The sequence below is a fragment of the Hirundo rustica genome, chromosome 14, assembly GCF_015227805.2.
Source record: "Hirundo rustica isolate bHirRus1 chromosome 14, bHirRus1.pri.v3, whole genome shotgun sequence".
Lineage (NCBI taxonomy): Eukaryota > Metazoa > Chordata > Aves > Passeriformes > Hirundinidae > Hirundo > Hirundo rustica.
Genome location: NC_053463.1, coordinates 17,621,750 through 17,640,495, shown reverse-complemented (window position 1 = coordinate 17,640,495; position 18,746 = coordinate 17,621,750). Strand labels below are relative to the sequence as shown.

The 18,746-nt window shown below is 49.8% G+C and overlaps 1 protein-coding gene across 8 annotated transcripts in view; it reads right to left on the bottom strand.

Annotated features, from left to right (window-relative positions):
- FBXW11 (F-box and WD repeat domain containing 11) overlaps positions 1-12,167 on the bottom strand; it is a 63,218-nt gene extending 51,051 nt beyond the window's left edge. For 2 of the 8 annotated variants that reach the window (XM_040078176.2, XM_040078182.2), the window contains exons 1-3: positions 12,078-12,164; positions 3,868-3,947; positions 1,431-1,538 (exon numbers count right to left, since the gene is read on the bottom strand). Coding sequence is in view for 2 of the 8 variants with exons in the window: in XM_040078179.2 (XP_039934113.1) it covers positions 12,078-12,122 (45 nt within the window). In the remaining 6 variants the exon portion in view is untranslated. Of the gene's footprint in view, positions 1-1,430; positions 1,539-3,867; positions 3,948-12,077 lie in introns of all 8 variants that reach the window. The other 6 variants (XM_040078178.2, XM_040078181.2, XM_040078177.2 and 3 more) reach the window with 4 other exon arrangements.
- Between the last annotated feature and the right edge of the window lie 6,579 nt (positions 12,168-18,746).

Genomic DNA, 18,746 nt, shown 5'->3' with positions numbered 1-18,746 from the left:
TTGGGAAATTCTGGTCTTAAGGCAAAAATATGCAAAAAAAGTACAACCAAATAACTTCAACCTTCACTGTGAAATTTTTTTTCAGCTTTTTAGCTATAAGAAACTCACATGCTACTCAACATTGGTGATTTCCTTGTTAGTTTACTTTGATTTAGGCCTGGACCAACACAATCGGTATTTCTTTATTTCCATCAACACTTAATATCGATAATTTTATGGGTAAGTGGTGCTACTTAAACCCCTCTCCATGGCTGGGAAGTTTAATGCAGCCCAAGGAGTGCTCTGAAAAGCCAACTTAGATTTGAGGGCAGTCTGACAGTCTGGGAAAGCCTTATGCTCCCACATCCAACTTAACGGTAAGGTCAGATCTCAAAAATCAGCATTAACCACACTAAAACATAAAAAAAATAGGAGCAGTACCACTGTTTCAAGGCCTTCAGCATTATTTTACACTCAGCAGGAAGAGCAGCCAACTCCAGCTTGCTCCCGGTCTGCAGGCTGGGATTTCCTCCAGATCTTACCTGGTACTTTTCCCATGAGGGTTTTACTCAAACAGTGCCAAGCAGAGCAGTGGTGAAGCCCTGGGCTGGGAAGGAGTGGCCTGAGTGTGCACAGGTGGGAAAGCAGAACATCCAAGGGTCTGTGTGAACACCGTGTGGGACATGCAGAGAGCAGTGACACGAACTGTGCCAGGGACAGCCCGGCTGGCAGGGGACACTCCCTGCACCTTGGCACAGCACTGCACATCTCTGGAGGCACAGACACGACTGCCTGACCAACAGCAGCACTGGGGACTCCTCCTGCTGCCACTGACAGCCTGGCTGTGTCTGGGGTGATGCCCTGTGCCCACGTGCTCCACACAAGTCAGTTGGAATCGGTGCCATCACGTCACTGCCTTTCCCACAGCCAAATGCAACCTCACTGGGCCTGGGGGATTCGGAAGGCTGTTGGAGTACCATCCATACAACATATTTCCACGCTCCAGGCAGTTTCAGATGTGCATTCTAGCAATCTGCTTCAATTTCAGCAGAACTGGACTCCCAGGTCAACAAAGTTGTTTTAGATGTAGTTTACTCTTGCATTTATTTGTCCTTTCATGAACTACAAATGCAAAAGTGAGTTTCTCAAAAATAATACCCACAGAGCGAAAAACGCATTTTAACTTGTGAAAATTTTTTGATTATTCTTTTACTGCTAATCAGATCATTCTAAAAAAACAGGTAACCAATAGCTGAGTCACAGTGCCATTAGGAAAATCAAATAAGCCGAATTATTGCCATTCACAATAAAAACTGCTCAATGGAACAATCTTCCAACAGCCATTCAAGATCTGCACGTAAGCATTTGTATTTGGGGAAAAACACTAAGTGAGGATCAGGAAATTTAAAGCAAGACGAGGGAAAATAATTGATCAGAGAAATTCTCATTACCACAGCGATGCTCTAGATAGGACACTGAATTCACAGGAGGCTGATGGATAACGTTGTCCCACTCTGCTCCTGAAGATCAAAGTGTGTGTTTGCTACACACAGTCAATGCTACAAAAGGAATATGGGTTCAGTGGAGAGAAGATTAAATGTTTTCTTTGAATAGAATAACCATCTTACTCCATTATAATTTATTCATCAGGATAAGACTCATGAGATGCAGCAACTCGTTTTCAAGAAGATACAAAGGACTGGGAAGAAAATCCTAAGACGTTCGCTTAAGTCACTTTGAATATTAACTGAAATAATCTCTATTTTCCAAAATACACAGCATTCAGGTTAGCTTTTGCTTCCTTCGTGTACATACACTCCAACTCTCACAGCTCTACAATACACCTTTCTGCACTAACATCCCCTGTGTTACACTAAAGAGGTCATTTCTAAAGCAAAATACTTTTTTCTGCTCTCCTGCAGCAGAACAGGGACTTGCACACATCTCCAGCCAACAGTTCAGGGCAAATCCTGAGTGGGGAACACAGACCCAGCACTGCCAATCACACAAAGGAAACTTACAGGGAGTCAAACACAGAGAAAAGCATGGCTGAAACTTGTCCAACACATTAAAAGCTGTCTCAGACCCTTCTGTATTAGGTTTTCAAGGCTGAGGTCTAACAATAAATAGAGCTAACAATAAATCCTACAACAGTCAAGGCAGGATAGAAGCACTCAACAAGTTCCAATGCCTGTGGAGCCTGGGCTGCCAGGAACAAGCCCAGGATTCCCAGGCAGGGGCTGCACACCCCAGGCTGCACAGGAATACTGACACAGCTCTGAGAGCTGCCTCACATTGCACTTTCTGAACATGCAAAACACGGGCAAGAGCAAAGCCTCCAACCTGCTCAGCTCTACTGCTGCCTTCGTAGGGCTGGCTGACGTTTCCACAAGTTAAGCAATATTAAATAACACTGAGGATCTTGATCAGCAGGAGCACTCATTTATGCTTCCTCTTTTTTTTTCCTGCTCAGTGTATTTTAAATTATTTCCTCTTTTTCAGTTTTCATCACTAAAGATGCCAAGTTCATGTCTGCCTCCCTGTTCTCTCATTTCAGAAAAAGGCACACCCTGAACAGCAAAGATGTTATTTTACAGTTTTTAACTCCAAAGTGAGTCTGATTGGTATGTAGAACAAATTCAGTTTGATACTAGATGAGAATGCAAGAAATGTGTCAATCTAAGGTTAGTAATTATTTTGCTGAGATTCTCCCTCGAGTTTCTTTTAAAGAGTCACACTAAAACAGACTTCTCCACCCTAACCAAATAAAATTTGACTACTTGAAAAATCAAACCAGGAAACAACAGCACCCTTTGCACAGGTAATTCATTATAAATGTACTTATCAATCAAATTCAAATATAACTTTGGCACAAAATACCACACCAGCAAAACAAACGCAGAACTAAAACCATGCATGAGAATCAACAGCACCTACAGGAGTTTCCGCACCAGGTTAAATACTGAGGTCTCACCCTTAACTGCAGTAACTGTGGCTGAGTATTACTGCTGTTACTGTCCCCAGGAATCCAGGTATATTTTTTCATATGACTTTAGAAATAAGTTGCCAAGTCCATCAAAGTGCCAACTTACAGTTAAGCTGGGCACTGGGAGGTGCGGCTCTCCCATTCACACCAGATATGACACTGAACTTACATAATTTTATTTTTCTGCCAGACAGGGACCCAGCTTGCCTTCCTGAGGCACAGAAACACCTTCCAAACTCATCTCCAAGATAACCTGTTGTAGCCTTTGCAGACATCCCAAATCTCAGAGGAATGTGACTCCAAGTACAATTGCTCTCCCTTACTCTGAAATAAACCCACTGTGGCTGTGAGGCTCCTCCTGCCACCCCTGCCCCAAAACAGCTGGGGCCACACCTTCACACTGACAGCTCAGGAAGGGTTTAGGACACTGACTCCAACTGCTGCCCACAACAGAATTTCAAATGGCATTTTAGCAGGAAAAGCTACAGGAAATTGTCCTAGGAATGACCAGAAAAGTTCTCTCCAGGTCTGATGGACCCATCAGAGGACAGGACAGAACTCAGAGCTGGGGCTTCCCTGAACCCCACAGGGAGTCCAAGTCACTGGCAAGGCTGCTCTCCCCTTCCAGAAGCAGGATGTGGCAGCCAATCACTCCGTGCCCGTTCCTGCACACACAGAAGTTCACTTCATGGTCCCAGGCCTGTGTTCCACAGCAGACTGGCATTTCTCTCCAGAACTGCCCCTGTATTTTCTGGCCATGCCCTGTCTGACTACAAGCTCAGCAGCTAATTCCCTGTGCCCTAGCACTTGGGGGACATGAAGCAGTTAAAGCGAGAGACTGAATGTGTGGACAAACTCATCTAAGCAGAAGCAGCAAGATAGAGTACAGGGTGACTTCTTACCTGAAACTTTGTTTCTGGGCTTCAGATCCACCAATCCAGAATGAAAGGGGATTCGAATGGGTTTTCCTTCTCAGACTTGTCTGTTAAAAGAGAGCAGCCAATCATCTTCAGCTTGGTGTATCTACTTCTTTCTTGAATGAAATCCCAATTACTGCTAATGCTGTTAGAGACAAGGCAGCCCAGGCACCTGCCCAGCCCGGGACCGACTACGTTAGTGGGGTCGTCGGATTGGTGGATCTAAGACAGAGAAACGCATTTACAGACAAGAAATTGCTCCTTCCCTTACCCTGAGTCACCCAAATAAGTATTTTGGGGCACAGCTCACCTTGCTAAGATTAAGGAAGATGAGAAGAAGCTACAAAGCAAATAACAAAGCAAGTCCTAAAGCTTCAATCACCAGTTCACACCTCGCAGGCCTGCTACCACTACAGAGTTTTGCACAACAGCTCGATGCAGTTCTCCTGGTCTGCTATAAACATCCTTTACAGCACTTTACGGCAACAATTATTTCCCTGTTTCCAGGCTCAAAACGACCTAATTTGCCTTACATGTCTGTAGCACAAAGATGGAGTTGTCAAGACACTCCTGATCTGAATAACAGTACTGAATTCAGTATATTTGCAGCACTGCTGTATGTCCAGAAAACAACCTAGAACCAGAAGAGGGTAAGACATTACACTACTCCTGAGACAAGAAACAGTCTCCTCTGGCTAAGAAGGGAGATGAAAGGCCTCCAGCCAATCCTGCCAGCAGCATAGTGAGAGCTACTTTAAAGCAGCTGGTAGAGTGACACCTCAGAGAAGATGGAGTCTGCAGAAAACTCACGCTCCTTGTAAAACAGCTCAGCCTACAAACCGTGCAATTTCCATCAAGAGCTTCAAAAACTTTGGGCCATGGCCTACAGAGCTTCCCCTACCAGCAGTGAGAACAAAATGCTGCCACATCCCCAGAGGAATGCACCACCACCACCTCTCACTCTCTCTCCTCTGTTCTGCAGCCCCTCCAGAGAGCTGAACCTCAGACTCCACTGCTGTGCCCCACACCTCAAGCTCCAGCACCTCACATGAGGGTGGAGAAACTGCCACTGTCCCCAGGTGTGCCAAGAAATGTCTCCATGAGGACAGGACTGTCCCTGACTGCCCACAGCTCCCCAAAGAAAGGACCATCTTCACGGTGGGGTGATTTCCTGCTTTCCAGCCACTGGCAAAGGCAGTCAATCCCAGGGCAGCACTTCAAGGACAAAGCAGCGCTGTAGGCCCAGTACCATGTCCAGTGCATGATTTTCAAGGCTGCCAAGGAAAGTGCTAGGATGTCAAGGCTTATGACTCAGAATTTTCAGAGTACAATATAGCTCAGCAAGAAGCCAGCTATCAAATTATATAAATGTACTGATTTGCTAAGTCACTGCAGAGCCAGCAGGATGCTGGAAGGAGAGGCACTTCTCCATGAAGCCAAACCTTTACATTATTTGCAAGTGTAACAGCACAGGTCTGATTTTTGTCTCCTGAAGGCTTGGTGTGCAAGAGATAGCCTGAATAACAGGTTTTCCTGGATAGTCCTCCTCTGCCCTAAGAGAATTACCAATGAGATTCTCCATCGAGTCCAAGCTGGAACTTACTACGTTGTGCAAATTCTGAGTATAGATTTTTCAAAGTGCTTTAGGCATTTTTGTCTGAAAACTGAAAACTGGCTTCACTGCAAAGGTTGGAAGATTTGAAAACAGCCCCATCATGCAAACCATGCTGAAATACAACCTCGCATCTCTCAAAAAGGCAAACAGTGCATATTGGCGCAACTTTTGTACCATACTCCACATTCAGGAACTCCTCAACAGAATGAAACTCAGAGCAAACTTGCAACACTGAATATATATATATATATATGTGGTGAGTCTCCTCCACTAAGTCAGTGAGTAAACCAAAATTCTGTAGTGCTGCCAACAGCTTGAAGTTGACCCAAAAAGCTTTTTTCCCCATTTTATCCAGAAAACACATCACTCTCTATTCCTAGCAAGCAGGTCCCTACCTACATCTTACCAATTTCCATCTGTATTCATCCTACAAACGAGCTCAGGAAGCCGAACTACTCTTTGATCCCAAACAAAACTGTTAATTTCCTGGGGTGAAAGTACAAGGATGCAAGTCCTGCAGGGATGTGGATTAACAAAGCACCAAAGAAACAACATGCTTTCAAACGTTCCCGTTGTTAATTTAGCCTGCATGAGAAGCAAATTAAGTTTTCAGAAAGAGTCAGTGCTTTTTGTTGTCAAAACACGAATGGCATTGCGTTACTTTTGCATTATCTGCTCTCGCTCATGCATTGCTCATATTGGGAGATGTGTGGAAGTAGTACAGGAGAACCGAGTAGGCTGTCAGATGTCACACCACTGAGCTCATAAATACATCAATAAACTGAGGAAGGAAGGTATTTTCCAGAAAAAGTGGATTTTCTGTGAATAATGATACCATAAAAAAAATCAAACCACTAAATTAGATTACGTAACAACATAAACAACAGGGGCATTTGTATAAAGAAGATGTCACCCATGAAAAAGCTGTAAGGAAAGGATTGTTACCCATCAGCATTAATTTAAACAACTCAGTCAATATTCTCATTTCCCTTCAATTCATTTTTTCCCCGGCAACAAAAAAAAAAAATTCCTTGTCACGGAGCAGCCCTCTCATAAGCACGGTCTCTTGTTCTCTCCCACACATCATTCCTCTTGCATTGGCACATTTGCTGCAACAACCATTTCATCTGAAAGCCATCAGCAATCTCCCTGAGCACACTGCTGCACAAGCACTCTGAGCTGCCCAGGGACGGGCAATTGGAAATGCCAAAGCACCAGCAAGCTCTAAACTGCACGGCAATAAACCCAGCACACCCAGAGATACACTGCAAGTTGATTTAACAAGCAGCAGAGGTGGTTTAGAAAACATGAAATGAAATGAAAAAGTACATCCATCCTTCAAAGAACATTCCCAGGTCTTTCTGAGGGTACAGCTTGTAACAAGGCAGGTTGTTTTGCTGCGATGCTGCTCACAACACTCCTCAGTGACCCAAATCTTAGCAGTGCTCAAAGCTCTGTATCCTGAGGGACACAGCTGGCAATGTCTGACACGCAGCAAAGGCAGATGGGCATCTCAAAGCAGCAACCCCAGAGCACTTCAGAGAGGGCAGCTGCACCCACAGCAGCTGCCTGCAGAGACAGGATCTCATTCTGCACAGACACCTGGACAAGGATTTACTCTAGGAGCTCCCACCCCAAGGCAGAGCTCTGGGGCAGCCCATGGAGCCGAAAGCTGCCTGGTCACACTCACACAGAGGAGCCCTGCACATGTTCCAGGCTGCAGGGAACTTCCTCTCCTGCGCCTCACTAGCTCAGCAACGGGCAGAGCTTAGAGAATTTTGTCATGTTAGAAAATGTAACTGCATTGTGAGGTGAGAAATCTGAGTCTCCAATGAGATTTGAAAAGCCTTTGGTGAGCACCAGGGCTTAGCCCCCACAAGAACTGGTAACTTCCTTTTATGAAGAACCAAAAGCAATTTATTTTCAGAAGCTCCCCCACAACTGGCACACCTGCAGCTTTCCTTCACCTGAATAATCTGATGGCTGCGGCCACCATCATCATAAACCTCAGACAACCTTCCTTTACACACTTCTTCATCTTTACAGCCTCCTCCCCTCTGCCATCTCATTTCCCCAGTCAGGCCATTCCTTCAGCTTTCTATTCCCAAAAGATAAAGCCTTCCACACTCCTCTCTGCGCTTCCCTCTTTTCACCACTTTGCTGGCTCTGAGTGCAGTTGCCTTGCTCTAATTCATGTTCTTAAGCTCTTCCTTCCCATTTTCTGCACCACTGCCAAAGCCACAGCAATCTCGTCTCTTCAGATCTGCATCCTTCCTCTGCGAGGCCCTCTCTGAAATGGGACTGTCACTCCGAGAGCCTGGCAGCAGCACAGACCTCACATCCTCTGCCCCAAGGCTCATCCCAAGGCTGTGCCTTCCTCACATACATCCCGCCACCAACTCTTTAGCTGTTTGCTCCAGCCACTGCCTGTTGCCCCATGTATGAAACCCTGCTTTACTGTCCAACATGCAGCTCTCAACTCCGCTCATTTAGCTGAAGATTAGAAAAAAGACACCAGCAAAACAAGCAGATCGTTACCCTGCCAAAGAAAGCACATCTAGGTTACACGCAGGTTTACAAATGTCTCACTAACACTCCATCTACTCCCAGGCTTCAATTAAGAACCACTCACATTTCAGCTAGAACTGTACTTCCTTTGTTTCAACTGCAAAGATGATCATTGCCTGTATCTGTGTCACTACAAAAGTCAACTCTTTGAAGGATTCCTCTAAGAATATGTGGAAAAAAAATAAACCCAACTGCCCGCTTGGCTTGCAATGACTGTGACAGGCAAGAAAAAAGCCAGAGCACTATAGCCCTACTGAGATATATATACAGCAGCTGTATTTTAGCTTTCAAGCAGAACGTTGGGATTTATTTTGCACTTTAAGCTTTAAATAGTTTGGGGGCACAACCATCTCCAGTTGCAGTAACCCAAGGAACTTCAGGTACCCCCGGAGTGATTTACAGCAGGACCTGCTGGTGCTCAGGCAGGCCTGTGTGAAACACTTCCTTCTCAGAGTGGTACCTCTGAATTGAACACCTCCACCTCACATCAAAGTCCTGCCAGGAGAAACAGAAAGATTTTTGGCAAGATATTCAATTATAATTCTTCATTTATTATTTACCAAGGCACTTAAATACTGGATGCTTTTATGAGAGCCAGAGAGAGGCATTCTAGACACTGAAGGCTGTGTGTTAGGAAGATTATTTCCATATATATAACTTCCAGATACAAATGACAGCAGTGTGAACAAGTGCTTGCCCATTTTATTCCCAGGCATGGCCTTTCCCAAACCTTTTCATTATCCTACCACAGAGCACAGAATGCTGAATTTAACCTGCCAGCACAGGGACCTGTGTTTGGAGGGCAGCTTGGGCAGCAAGGCCACAGTGAAATATAAGAGTCATAAGCTCAGTGAGTGGAGAATTTCCACACAGCTGGATTCTTGCTCAGGATAGCTGGTGGGTACAGGAGCCTGGGAGCAGCAGATATATTTTGTTATGCCATCCACATCTCGTGCTGCACACAGTTCACCCCATAAATGTATAAAAGGCTCCCAAACTACTTGCCACACTGATGTGTTCTGTTACAACCATCACAAGTACAACCTAAGCAGCTAACCCTCACCCCGCACTGTGAAAGCTGCTGGTAACACTAAATAACAATTACGGGAAGCTTCCTGGGAAAAAGAACACAAGGCTTTTAGCAGGGATTGAAGGTAAATGCAAATCACGGGGTTGATGCAACCGAACAGAGATTTCATACACAACTCGAAACTGCAGGTGACAAAACTTATTTCACAAAGCATTGCTGTTGGTTCTTTAGAAGAGCAAAAAGGTCACAGTTATCTAATTTCACTGAGAAAACCAAAACCTGGGGCAGAAAGAGCCCTTTCAGTGACTGCGTCTGGCCTCACTCCTCAGTTGTCTGCTCACACCCAGCGTTTCCCTGAGCCCACGACTGAACCAACCCCACCCCTGCCAGACACTGTGAGCCTCAGCCTGGGCATCCCAGTCAGTCCCAGTTAACCTTGGTGGGAATCTCACCCATACAGCTGGGCACCACCCACACATGGAAGACGTGGAATGGCATCACTCAATGCTCATCTCCCGGGAATCACTAGCAACAGGATCCATACAACCGGCACACAGCATGAGAAGCCTTCAGCTGTCCTGAGGGACACAGCAGCTTGGGAACACACGCTAAAACTCCATGCAGCAAGTCAAAGTCTCACTCTGAAGCCTTAAAACATTTCTCTGAGATTCCAGAGAAATGCTCTCTAAAAAAATCTCTAAAAATAGAACAGTATTATTTCCATGACTGATTTTCCTTTAAATAAATGCAAACCATCTACCCAGGGAAGGCACAGTTGAGCGCTAGAACAGCGTGTTCTGAAACTTAGATGCAATTAACAAGTTGATACGTTACCTCTTCTTTATCAGCCCCTCAGAATTACGGTGTATTTTCACCTCAGAACTTTCACATCACACATTTGCTCCTGTATTTACTACATATTCATCTCTGGCACTGGAGGGAAGTGACTGAACAGAAGTGCACTAAATCCCATCTCCCTGATCAAAGAGAGGCATAAAACATCTGTTTTTAGGAATGTGGAACACTTGTAAAAAGAGCAGCATCCCCCTAAGTCTGCCAGGCAGGGATGATCCTGGTTTTGGGATGTTTCCCACAGCACCGACTCCCACGATTCCAGGTCACACAGAAATCCCCAACAGGGAACTCAGCCCGAACTCTGCCCTGTGGATTCAAACAAGTGTCCTGGAGAATCTCCTCTTCTGCACCACACTAGAAGGCACCACCACATCTGCATTTAGGAATGATTTTCAATGATTTTACGGAAACATCTCCATTCAAACACAAGTGATCCTGTGCAAGTCTCCACTAAGATTAACATTAAATTCAACTATCAACTACATTGCACAGAGCAGCATTTTCTCTTGGAAACTACAGAATTAATTGTTCATCTTATTCAATTTTTATATTTATCCATTTCTTGTGAAAGAGAGAAAAGTGTATTTCTAAAACCTCCTACTACATATTAAAACTCCTACTAACCCCACTGATATTTGCATGTATTAACACATTTCCCAGCTCCAGCATGTGGAGGATACAACACTCACCAGTAAAAGTCCCATTTGCTTCCTTCTGATACAACCTGGCCGCAAAGAGGAGACAGTAAAATGGAAGAGGTCTTGCAAAAACACAAAAAAGTCTGGGTTTTTGAAAGCTGACGGAGCCAAACCTTCCAGCTCCGAATGCTATTTGAGCACCTCACAGAACCCAAAGCTGAGGAGTGTTGGTGACTGTTCCACAGAGGGAAAAAAAACACCAGAGCACACTTCCCACCTCGGGAATTTAGGAGGCATCTCCCTGGGAGTCTGGTCCTGAGCTGGATCCCCACAGAGCTGCCCCAGCCCTGCCCTCCCTGCTCAGGGCACCGATGGCTCTGATGTCCTCCAGGGCAGGTGACAGATCACAGCAAAAGGAAGGAGGCTCCCTATGAAGGGCTTTTAAGCTCCTGCCCTCAGTGATCAGTAAAAATAATGAAAGATACACAAAAGCATTGTAGGTTTCCCCTTTTTCATTTTATTTCTGCTTTTTGAGACCAGATGGCACATTTAAAGAAAGCTCGTATTTTCTGGACCAGGTAGTTTAGCAACAACTCCACTGGCTAAAAAACCCATTAATGTCTCCACTGAACCCAGCTCACCTTCAGAGTGCCTTAAAGGGAAATTATTTGCATTTTGCCCCTCAGTTCTGGAGAATTACATGAGATTTTGTATGTGAAAGCAAATTACACTTAGGAGCAAAAGCAATTATAACAAATAAATTAGAAGATATTTACCGATTACTATGCTCTCTCAGGTCCTAACTTAATTTTATTCATGCCTAAAGGCAGTAAAACGAGGGGCCTCTGGTATTTGCCTACAGAGATTTAATTTGCTTATATTAAAAAGAAACAAAACACCTCTTTCTACTGCTCCCACCTGGCTGCCTCTCCACTAACGCGAATTTAGCGGCGTAAGCGTTAATTAGGGGTATATCCAATACACCAATTAGGTCTCGTTAGGTAATTCCGTGTGTGCTGGACCGGAGAGGCAGCACCGGTGCTGCCGCGACCCGGAGCCCCGATCCCCCCGGCGGGGTTTAATCCCCCCCCGGGGGCGGGGGGGTCCGGCCGGGGCGGGGCTGTAGCCGGAGCCCCCCCGCCCGGGGCATTTCACTTTCGGTTCGCGCAGCGCGGCCACGCCGCTCCGCGCCCCCGGCCCAGCTCTGCCTCCTGCGGGAGTTAACTGTTGTTATTTATTTATTTTCAATGAAACGGAGGCGCTCGTGGCGCCACGGGCGGGCCGCGGGGCCGCGGCAGAGGCGGGAGCGAGCGGATCCCCCTGCGCGGGCAGCGCGACCGGGCCGGGACCGAGCGCGGGCTCGCCACAGCCCCCGCACGGGCGGCGCCGGACCCCGCGGGCCGGGCGCGCCGGCGGGGCCTGAGGCGGGGGGGGGGGAGGGGGGGCACAGGGGACGGGAGGGTGCGCGCGGGGGCCGGGGGTGACTCACCATGAGCTCGATGGTCTTGTCCTCGATAACCGAGTCGGGCTCCATCGCGGCGGCCGCTCCGCTCCGCCTGCCCGGCCCGGCCCGGCCCCGCCGCCGCCGCCCCGCGCCCGCCAGGCCCCGCCGCGGCCCGCCCGTCCCCGCCACGCGCACGCGCAGACGCACGCGCGCTGCGCCCGCCGCGACGTCACGGCGCGCGAAAGGGGCGAGGCCCCGGCGCGCGCGGCCCCGCCCCCAGGGGAGCCCCGCGCTGCCCATTGGGCGCCGGCGACGCGCGGGGATGCCGGGAGCGGCGCGGGCCCGGCGGGCGGCGCCTGAGGGGCCCCGCGCGGCAGCGGGAACGGGAGCGGGAGCGGGAGCGGGAGCGGGGCCGGAACAGGAGTGCACCGGGAGCAGAAGCCGTGCGGCAGCGAGCGCCTCCGCGGGACGGCGGAAGCCCCCGGAGCTCCTCTCCCGCGCTGCCGGGTCTGCCGAGCTGGGCACAACCGTGTGGGGAAAGCCGAGGAGGGGGATCGGGGCTGGACGCTGGAGGATCCAAAGCTCGGAAAGCGCCTTTGAGTCTCCCCCTGTCCGCTCCCTCCGTGCCCTGGCGCGGGGTGCCCAGAGCAGCTGTGGCTGCCCCTGGATCCCTGGCAGTGCCCAAGGCCAGGCTGGACATTGGGGCTTGGAGCAGCCTGGGACAGTGGGAGGTGTCCCTGCCACGGCAGGGGGTGGAACTGGATGGGCTTTGAGGTCTCTTCCAGTCCAAAACAGCCTGTGATACACGGACTCGTGAGATGACTCTGCATGTTGTACTGTTTACTTAATAAACAGTTCTATTTAATAAGTCCTAATGTGTGCCTTAGGCCTGGTCTTGCTGGCATCACTGGGCGTTTTCATGTAGTGGACTTCAGTTCTTGACAACGAGCAGCTTTTTCAGCCTTTGAGGTCTAGATCCTGCTGGCAAACTGTGCCACTGCCACAGGAGCCACAGAGCGTCCAGGAGCCATCCAGAGCTCAGGTGCTTTGGGGACCAAGGACACTCAGGCTGCCCTCTGACCATGCAGCAGGGACCAGCTGCATCCATAGGCATTGGAAATTGGAAGCAAAACTGTCCTAAGCAGCAGTGTGCTGTGACAGCACAGCACTGGGCTTGCCATGAAAATGGACCTGCAGTGGTTTTTTTTTTCTGCTACCTATTCAAATCTCTGCCAAATGGTGAAGAGATGGAGGATGAGCAAATGGAAATGGTGCAAAGTCCTTTCTTATTGACAGCTCACCTGCTCCACAGGACATTGGTGTCAGCAGAAAGGTCATGTTCTCAAAATTGTTTAGAACCATACTTATCATTAAGTCTAAATGCTTTTTACGGCATTTAAAAGGTAAAGCAAGAGGTGCAAGTGTCCCTCCCCATCAAACCCTACTGCTGCTCACAACCTAGGGGTGACAATTTGATGTGCCCCATTTCTATCCGTGGGGACAAAGCCAAACCCAAAGCCACTGCCCCAAAGTCCCTCTAAGCAAGGCCACAAACCCAAATCCACACAGGGGTGCCCACACCAGCACTGCCCCTCACCCTGACACACCCCATTGCCATGGAAAATCCATCCTTTTCCTGCCAAACCTGGGCCCCTGCTGGTAGCTGAGCTGGATCCTTCCCACCTTCCCATCACAAGCCCTAACAAAGGACTCACAGGTAGAATTACACCCTCTGTGTAACACCCTCACGGAAAGGTGTCACTGAGAAAGGTGGGACAAAATCCAGCTCCATTCTGCTGTCCCTGGGATCAGCTGTTGGCTCTGGACATCAACCAAGGCAGCAGAGATTTGTTTGGGACGCCAAAGTAAAAAAATCAGCATGTCTCCGTCTAAATATACCCAGGGCAGGGATTTGCTGACAGCACAACGCTCCTGGTGCTTTCCAAAGCACAGCCTGCTGTTCCGAGTATGGGAAGGATTCCCAGGGCAGAGGAAATGAGGAGAAAATCAAAAAGAGAAAAAAAGAGGGGGGGGGCGGGGGGGGGAGGGGGGCAGAATCTTCCATTAATTTGTACAAAGAGCAAATCAGTGTTGCCACCCAGGCAGTTCCAAGGGTCTCTGCACCACAGCAATGGACATTGCACATCAGGATGGGACTCACTCTGGCAGGAGACATCGGATGAAGTTGGAGTTCCTGTAATCTGCTCTTAATGATGTGGTAAAAGCAATTCCTATGGTGTGAGAGAAAGAGAAAAATGTAGAAATTAATTTAGGAAAGTGCACACAAACATCAAATGTTTTGCCTTTAGTGGAACACCAAGGAAAGCAAGAGGGGATATTAATCCCTGTAAATTAAAATTGCTTTTGACCAACTCAAAACTTAAGACCTCATGACTGAGCAGCATGTCCAAGGCATAATAAGGTGAAAAAACAGGTTTTGATAAATTTATTCTGAGATAGAAACTCACTGGGAAGGAGTAAGTCCTATGAAGAGCAGCTGGGAAAGGGCTGAGCCTGGAGAAAAGGAGCTCAGGGGAACCTTGTGGCTCTGCACAAGTCCCTGACAGGAGGGGACAGCCGGGGGGGTCGGGCTCTGCTCCCAGGGAACAGGGACAGGAGCAGAGGGAACGGCCTCAGGCTGGGCCAGGGGAGGCTCAGGGTGGACAGCAGCAGGAATTTCCCCATGGAAAGGGAGCTCAGGGATTGGAACTGCCCAGGGAGGTTTGCAGCGCCCATCCCTGGAGGTGTCCAAGGGAGTGCTGGAGGTGGCACTCGGTGCTCTGGGGACAAGATGGGGATGGGGCACAGCTGGGACTCGATCTCAGAGGTCTTTTCCTCCCTAAATGATTCCATGATTCAAGCACAATATTCCCATGCCTACCTGGCTGCAGGAATTTGAGGAGCAGTCTCTGGGCGTGCCCTGCTCAGACAGGGCTGTGCCAGTGACTCCTCCCTGGGTGTGTGACAGATCTGTGTCACACATCTGCACAGCAGCCAGGAGGGGACACAGCTGCTAATTAGTGCTAATGAGGCCCCTGCTCAGATGGAGGCACAGCAGGGTGGTGGGGCAGTTCCAGTCGAAGAGAACTCGCTCTGCCAGTTTTCCTGAGGATGATGGGGAAGTGGAAGGGAAAGTCCCCTAGACACCGACCTGAAGATATCTCTGTGTTGTGCAACAGGGCAGGGATTCCTTGAGGTCACCTCAGCCTCCCTGTATCGAAACAAAAGTAGTCCTGTGCCTAGAAAAACCCTGGAAACCCCCATCCGCCTGGGCTGACTCTGGTGGAACTCAGCAATCAGTTCAGTCCATGTTTTCTGTCCATCTATCGTCCCAAGGAGGGATGTGCTCCCTGGTGCTCCCACTTCTATTCCCATACAGGCTCTGCCTGTGTCTCACATGCCCTGGCACCACCACAGCACGCCTGGGGCAGGATTTTGGGGGTGACACCGTTTGATTTTGTCTCACTATATCTTTTCCGGATAATGAGCTGAACTGTTTCTCCTGTCATCCTCCCACACTGGGCCGTTCTGGAGCCAGCCAAGCTTCCCTGGCAGCTGCACAACCCAGACAAGCCCAGTGCCACCAGGGTCCTTCCAGGAGCCACTGCCTCTCTTACTTCCACAGGCTGGGGGCAGAGCAGCTCAGGGGCACTGGAGATCCCAGGAGACTCAGCCAAGCTGGTTTGAAGGTTCCCCACTCCAAGCAGGTCCTGGAGTCTGAGTGCAGGGAAGCAAAGCAGCCAAGCTGCCACCTGGGCCTCTCCAGGCACATGGTAGCGAACAGCTAGGTAGGGAAACTCAGCTGTGAGGATCCCTCAGCCATGGAAGAGGGGTCTGTGCCAGTGTCAGAACCTGGTGGCCAAACAGGTGAAGCAGCTGCTCAGGAAACTCCTGCACTGGCACTGAAAAGGAGAAACTGTGGGTGAGCAACAGCTTTTGTCTCAGTTCTGGAGGTGGCTGGGGTGGAAGGGGACAGTCCCACACAAGGGACATTCACTCACCTGGACTTACAGAGGTCCTTCAGCAGCTCCTGCCTCCATCCCAGCTATCCAAGAGCTGCCACGTCCAGCACGGGCCCTGTGGTGGCTCTGGGGAGAGCAGAGGTGCACACAGGGCACTGCCAGGGGGCTGCAGCTGTGGCATAGCCAACAGAGACACCTGGGGACACAGAGGGAAGGGGGCAGAACTGACCCCAAAAGGGGCACAGTGAGATGACAACGAGCCCAGAGACATCCCACCACAGCAGTGACCATGGGACACCTGCACAGAGGGGATAGATGGGTGGCTGTGGCAGAGCAGTGGCAGGGCAGTGGCAGAGCAGTGACAGGGCAGTGACAGGGCAGTGGCAGGGCAGTGACAGGGCAGTGACAGGGCTGTGACAGGGCTGTGGCAGGGCAGTGGCAGAGCTGTGACAGGGCAGTGGCAGAGCTGTGGCAGGGCTGTGACAGGGCAGCGACAGGGCAGTGACAGGGCTGTGGCAGGGCAGTGGCAGAGCTGTGACAGGGCAGTGGCAGAGCTGTGACAGGGCAGTGGCAGAGCTGTGGCAGGGCTGTGACAGGGCAGTGACAGGGCTGTGACAGGGCAGCGACAGGGCAGTGGCAGAGCTGTGGCAGGGCAGTGACAGAGCTCTGGCAGAGCTGTGGCAGGGCTATGACAGGGCAGTGACAGGGCTGTGGCAGAGCAGCAATGTCTGAACCCCCTGTAGCCCCGTCCCAGCCTGGGCAAGTCTGGGGCTCCCTCACCTCACCTCTTCCCAGCTCAGCCCAGCAGCAACTCCAGGTCACCTCCTCATCCCGCTCCTTTACAGCAGCCAGGACCTGCCCTTTGATTTATTTAAGCACTGACAGCCCTTCAAAAGCGTTGGAAGTGCAATTTTTCACCACCAACTAAAAATAGTAAAGTGAAATTCCAGAGCTGCCTCCAGCACTGCCGTCCGGGCCTGGGACAATGGCATTTGTAGCCCACGAGTGACAACAGCACAGGCTGAGCTCCAGCTCCTGAAATAACAACTCAGAAAGGGCAAATTCTGGCTTTAATTACAGCCAGACAAAAAGGAGCATTTCAGAAGAGCATTATCAGAATATCTGGGCACGTGGTGTCAGCTGCAAACCGAGTGGGGAATGCAGAGGGAGCAGGGTGGGCTCACCACACAGACACCCTGAATTTCAGGGGAGGCACACGCAGCTGGAGCTTTCAGAAGGGCTGAAGCCTTTGGCACAAGGTAAAAAAAAAACCCTTCAGGCAGCCAGGAGCTGATGATCCACAACAAGGAGCCTCCAGCCCTGCGTCCAAACCCAGGTGCACACAGGGATGGAGCCTCCTGCACACTGAACCTCCCCAATGTGCACAGAAGCAGCTCCATGTGACATCCTGGAAGTGACTCTTTTCTCTCAGTCCCAGATAATCAAGTTTGGATCTCTTCTGGGGAAATAGGTATTTCCCAGCAGGAAGCCACCAATCCTGCCCAGCTTCTAACTCCAAACCACTGGAAGTGCCCAAATGTGGCCCCACCAAACTCCCTTCCCAAATCCAGCAGCAATCCCATTTGCTGGAGGCAGTTGAGGCTCCTGGATGGGAGCCCTGCCCGGTGATATCCACCTTTACAGGGCAGGGAGAACCCTCCTGATGCACTGCAATACTCAGTGTGAAAAAAAGCACTTTTGGGTACAGAGCCACCCGAGTGCACCTGGAACAAAAGCCAGGCTGCAGCAGAGCTGCTTTCTGAAGGGTGGAAGGGATCCAGTGACCTGATCCTGGCAGCTGAAAGTAAGAAAAGTTTCAGCATGTCTCTCTCCAGAGGCCTCATCCTCCCATGGGTTAGGAGCAGCTGGGAGAGTTCCAGGTGCCAGGCACTGAGGGGACCCAGCACCCGCAGCCACCCAGACACAGCTGTTCTCTCACTGAAACGTGCAGGGGAAGAGCCAGGCACCAGCCAAGCTCCAGGAGGAAAGAGCAGCTTCTAAGTACAGCTGTGAGAGTGGAGAGCTCTGGGCATCCCTCACAGCAGCCAGGCCTCACTGCTCCTGCTTCCTCTTGGAATGTACAACTGGAAAGCAGAAACCAGGCTTGGTGCTGCCAGTAAAGGGTGAAGTGAGAAATATTTGGGATTTTATTAAACAATATAGAGCCATGTGCCTGGCTGCACCTAATGTGGAGACTGCAAGAGCAGTTGTCTGCAGGCAGCAGCTTCCCCTGACTGCACCAACTGAAGGAATTATTTTTATATTCTTAATTTAGTGCTGAGCTCAGCTTTATGCCTTTACCTACACCACAAGCTGAACAGTATCACTTTTGTGTACCTGGGCCACAGGCGGCGTGACATTTGTGCACCACTTTTATATCCGCTCCAGCAAAAACCTCCCATGTCCAAAATTTGGGGTCCAAAGAAAGGAGAACAAGCCAGGCTGTCCTGCCTGCCACAGCTGCAGATCAGGGACTGTGTGAGGCAGAGCACAAACATGGAAGTCTCAGCTCCCAGGAATAACTCTGCACAAGCCCAAGTGTGGCAGTAACAGGCCAGGAGCCTCACACCCAGATCCTGCTGTTCCCAATGGAAGGTGGAGGCTCAGCCTCAGCCAGAGAATCTCAGCCAAGCAACACCTGCTGAGAGGAGACTTACAACATACTTTCAAGTCCCTGGTATCAATGCTGTCCCTCACAAATTGCCTGCCGAGCTGGGGGAGGAGGCAGGTGCTGCCTGCACAGCATGGACAC